The 5,227-nt window shown below is 39.2% G+C and overlaps 1 protein-coding gene across 1 annotated transcript in view; it reads right to left on the bottom strand.

Annotated features, from left to right (window-relative positions):
- The window catches only part of LOC146453379 (uncharacterized), a gene marked incomplete at its 5' end in the record, with an annotated part of 8,817 nt that extends 5,875 nt beyond the window's left edge, over nucleotides 1–2,942 (bottom strand). Inside the window, 2 exons of the mRNA XM_085096710.1 lie at nucleotides 2,372–2,549; nucleotides 2,748–2,942. Coding sequence (XP_084952836.1) covers nucleotides 2,372–2,549; nucleotides 2,748–2,942 — 373 coding nt within the window. The remainder of the gene's footprint in view (nucleotides 1–2,371; nucleotides 2,550–2,747) is intronic.
- Nucleotides 2,943–5,227: the final 2,285 nt, after the last annotated feature.

Below are 5,227 nucleotides of genomic sequence, written 5' to 3'. Positions count from 1 at the left end.
GGCGGGGCATTTGCCCTCTTCCTTCGTCCCCACCCCGGGGCATTTAGACAGCTTATGTGTCCCCACCCCGGGGAATTTGCCCATTTTTTAAAAAACATGCTAATGCCCGGAGGTTAGCCCGGGGGAGGGGGGGATGGGTACTGCTGGAATTGACTGATGCATTATCGTGTCCTGGGTTTCCCACTCCTAACCTAGGAATTGATAACTCGCTAAAATGGCCTCAAATCAGCACAAAATAGCAAACAGACAATAGGCAATAGACCTTAGAAGTAAGGTATGTCATTTTTATAAGAACTTTCCAATATTTTTACCTCCTAAACCCGATCGTAAATGTTCCCATACAAACTCTTATATTTGCGCCGTGACCGCTATTACGCAAGATGATCACCAATCACAGCTTGAGCTTGGGCCGCCTGTGATTGACTTGTTAAAATCTTCTTTAAAAAAATATTTGATAGCGTGATTGTAACATACGGACGACCCAATATAGCCAATTTGTGGTTGAAATTAGTGACTAATCTACTGAAACTCAAAGGGAATTTCTTCCTTTGCCTTCAAATTTGGACAGTAGCTAGTTTAACATATAAACAACAAAAACGTGTCTGCCAATTTTTTCTTTCGAAATATTTTTTCTCCGAGAGCGATTTTTGTACGATCACTCCACATCAACTCTACACGTGCGATTAACAACCGGACATGTCTGTCAATTATCGGGCGGATCGGTCCAACCGAGAAAAGTGGTCCACCTCGAAAGGTGGACCAATTTTTCGAAACTTTTCCGGTTGGACCGAACCGATCCATTCAGTTTTGGACCGAAATTTCCGGAAATTTTGGTTAAATGGATCGCGCCCTAAATTAGCGAAAAAGCAAAATTCGTTTTGACTTGTAGCTTTAAAAAGGCGATTCGGACGCTCGCATTTAGAGGTCGTGAAAAATTCGACAATTCATTTTATTTCCAAATTCTTGGTATAGTTTGATAGCCAGCTCTATAAGCTTTAATTTTATATAGGGGTTTAGGTATCTACAGTTTCAACTGGACGCACTGCATCGCTTGGACGCGAGACACTTCTGAAGGAATAGGGTAACCTTAAGATATGATTGTTGGCAAAATTGAAAATGGCTTAGAACGTGGTTTTGTTAAACACCGTCTAAACTGTCTTATAATAAATGACCGGTTAGTAATGTATTATTTTGTTTATTCATCCTTTGCGTGACATTTTCGGTCGAACTAAATCACGTTTATCGCAAATACAAAGTGATGCCTTAGACTTTCAGCGAGTCTTTTATCCTTCACCTGTCATCAAAGACTGACGTGCATGCTCAAATACGCCTAATACAACGACGCCCAAGTATACACTCCACAGCGTCTTGTTTCGTTACAGCGGTTACCAATGACACGCGACCTATCGCCTTCAAAAGACTCCGATAAAGTTGCGTTTTGGTGGACGTCAATCATAGAAAAGCCGTTGAAATTATTTTGAATTCTGAGAACATTTCAAGGCAACAGAACCAAGAAATTGACAGTTTTATCCGCTGACGGATGGTAAACTTTATGAAAGTTGATTTCCAAGCCAGATTATCTAAAAAAATGGGCATTGTTTAGACGAAGCCGTATTTTTTTTATGAAACATTTGAAATCGCTACACCTGATAATAAATCAGCGATGCGTGCAAGTGAGTAAATTATCACGTGCAGTGAAAATTGAAATTTTTAATTCCAAAATACCTTTTGTTTGCGCTTGATCTGGCTCGAGAATCAATTTAAATAAAGTTTACCTTCTCTTAGCTTAGTTTACCTTCTCCTTCTCTCAAACCATTTACAATTTCTTAGTTTCTTGCCGGGTTACCTTGGAATCTTGTCAGAATTCAAAATAATTTCAACGGCTTTTGTTTGATTGACGTCCACCAAAACGCAACTTTATCCGACTCTTTTGAATGCCGTAGGTCGCGTGTTATTGGTAACCGCTGTAAAAACTCAACAAGTTATTAGGGATACTAAAAGTATCCCTGAACGAAATCCTTTATCAATTTTAGAGTTGATGGTAGCACATCATTTTTAGATTCTAGTATACGTACTAGCTAGTACGAATATGAATATGAGTTGTGTGCCTTCAGTACTTATAAGGGATATATCCCAGGAAGATTAATTTTACTTTTTGTAACTGAAAACTTTACAGTTGTTTTGAATGATAATAGCAGCAATAGCTAAGCCCTTTTGAGATTGGAAAGGGACGAGATCAACTACACTGCGAGGACTTGTTTCGACACCACTCATTGTAAAATGACGATGGCTTTCTCGTTTCCCCGTCAAATAGACACTGGTTCAACTCGCACTCGTACCAAAATCTAAAGGTCTCTCAGTAACGACATACCTGAGATGTCACTACGAAGGTTTTCCAAAGCAGCATGAACAGCCTGTCCAAAAGTTTGCGCGTCTTCTTTGGTTTCAAATTTCAAACCATAGAGCTGTCTTTGGCCTTTCAGATGGTGAAACACTTCTGTAGCTTCATTGTATTTTGAATCCTTTGTCAATGCAAAGTCTATAGCCACCTGGCATTAAATAAATTCAATTAATAAACACATCTCATTTGCCAACTTAGATTATCATTCCATCTGTCGGTTTGTCTATCTGTCCCACTGTCTGTCTATAGTCTATAAAGTGATAAAGTATCTAGTATCCACTACGAATTTTACAATGATACAAAAACTTTCTAAATGAAGCAGCATTTCCAACACTCCTTCACATACCGTGAGACCTTGAACGGCGAGGATGCTATATGTGTTGTTGCTGGGATGACGACAAAGATTGACCTTGAGTAATCCTGATTGACCATCGGGTAAGTACTCCCATGTTTTTTTGTCATTGTTCCAAAGCGCTACAGATCCCAATGCAGAGGCAATCGAATGTAAACCACTACAAAAGATGACAAAAGAGATGAGTAATCAAAAAACGATAATGTATATAACTCACTCTCTCTCTCTCTCTCTCTCTCTCTCTCTCTCTCTCTCTCTCTCTCTCTCTCTCTCTCTCTCTCTCTCTCTCTCTCTCTCTAAAGAGCCATGCTCACATGTGCTTCGTAAAATAAAAGCAAAATACTAAAACTTATAAGACAGTGAAAAAAGTCAAAACATATTACACATCTAACAATAACTAGAAATGCTAGTTTAATTTTGATAAACTGCAATTTAACGACAAATTTCATAAATAATATAGTAGTAGTGCTGTCCAGAAAGACGAAAGTAAAAACCTCTTTCATAACTAGCGGCTGATAAATTTTTTTTTATTTTTATGAAATTTAGTATTACTAGCCTCGCTAGCATGTGCACAATTCAATAGAATTTTTACTCCAAAATGAGGTTAGTAGGGCTAATTAACATTTTATGGAAAATAATATTAAATCAGCCGCCATTTATAAAAAAAAGGTCTATCTCAGAAAAGTAGTCAGGCCTTAGAACGTTAACCATTTTAAACATCATTTATTTACTTAAAGTGCCACTACGATCAAAATTTTGCATCCCTTTTTTTCTTCAGATTTGGAAAGTAGAAGTGATAAATATTTACCACGCTAAATTTTACATCAAAATTCCTACGGGAAGACCAGTTATTTTAAACGCGAAGTTCAGCTTCGCTGTGCCGCCATTACTCGAACGACAAGTGGCCGTGAATTACATAGAGAGCTGGATCTAGTTGCACCGACAGGAATATGACGTCATACGCGCACAACAACATGGCCTGCTTTCGAATGTTCGATCTCGCTGAAAGAAGCCACTTCTTTTTATTTTAGTGGCTGAAGGGCCGTCTTTACAACGCACACGTATTGTGGGCACCCGAAAGAAACTTAATGGTGGTTGTTTGGACATTTATGGTTCTGAAATACGTCAAAACGGGGTAATTTCTTCAGACAAATCGTCTTTTAGTACATCGCACCGAAGTACTAAAGACATATCCTCTCGACGACTTCGACAGCTGCTTCGAGGGAAACTCAAACGCAAGGACTGCCATGCAATGCTACTGCCTCGATACTTACTTTTCCAGGGTAAAGCGAGGGACTAAGTGAAGCGATTAGGCCGACGATTACTGATCAGAAATGAACTGTTTTCGTGAATGCGTGCAATGAAAGCAAGTGGCGCGGAGTGGTGGTGTGTATGTTTTGTTTATAGCTCATTGTAATGCTTTGTTTGTCTAGTGTTCATTTCGTCTACTTCCTATAAGTGTCATGCTTTGGTAAAATAAAAGTGCATAGATACTCCATTTTATTCATAATAATAATTGCTTGTGGTATAATATTGACAATCAACTGCCTCGAGTTTTTCTTCGTACAAAGCACCCAATGTTGTGATACTGCATAAATTAGCATGCATTTCTGTATCACGTGATTTAGTGTTATGTAATCTGACCTCGTGGTCTTTTGCTCGCCGCCATTAAAGTTGTTGAGTTGTGTTGATGCCCGGTGTCCTTACGTTGATCGTAACATGGTGTCAGAGAGCGGGATCTAGACCAAATTATCAAGGTTCACTTCCTAGCTTGGAAGTCTTCAAGTCCAACGCTTCGTCCGTTATTGGTAGGCTCACTGAAGTCTATAGTTTTCGTTCGAGTGTGTTTGGATCGTCGCACGTTTTACATGGCTGCTGTTAGTACTACCGCTAAAATCCCCTCGCCGTTGAATCTTTCCGACCGTTTGCATCAAGGAGAAAATTGGAAATCATTTCGTCGTGAATGGAAGTTTTACGAGCTAGCGGCTGGCATTCACAAGAAAGCACAGGAAGTTCGGGTGGCTTCGTTGTTACAGTCGAACCAGGTCAAGCGTACCCCCCTAGATTCTATTAATGAATCTATTATTTGAAAATTGAAGCCGTTAGTCGTTTCAAGTATTCAAATCAAAATTCGATTTCTGATTGGATTATACGAACAATGCGTGAAACCAGAAAACCAGGAAGCCCGCCGGAAAAAAGCCCTTTTCAACATATTCAGAGCGGAAATTCTTGATTTGTATAAAAGCGGATTTTCCAAAAAGCATTCTCGTAGTTTGCAGCAGTCAACGCGTACTGTCAGAGAGAAAATTCGCCATTTTCAACCAGGCACGGTGAAAATGGGTCCTGTCGGGTAAGTTAAATGATCACTAAATCAGTGGACATTTTACGTTTATACACTGGCGTTTATTCCGTTAGTTGTTAAAAAAATGAGAAAAAAAATTGGAAGCGATTTATCATAATAAGCAGTTCTCTTT

This window comes from Pavona decussata, unplaced genomic scaffold (genome assembly GCF_977016875.1).
Source record: "Pavona decussata unplaced genomic scaffold, jaPavDecu1.1 SCAFFOLD_335, whole genome shotgun sequence".
Lineage (NCBI taxonomy): Eukaryota > Metazoa > Cnidaria > Anthozoa > Scleractinia > Agariciidae > Pavona > Pavona decussata.
Note: the sequence above shows the minus strand (reverse complement) of the source record. Positions and strands in the feature narration are given on the sequence as shown.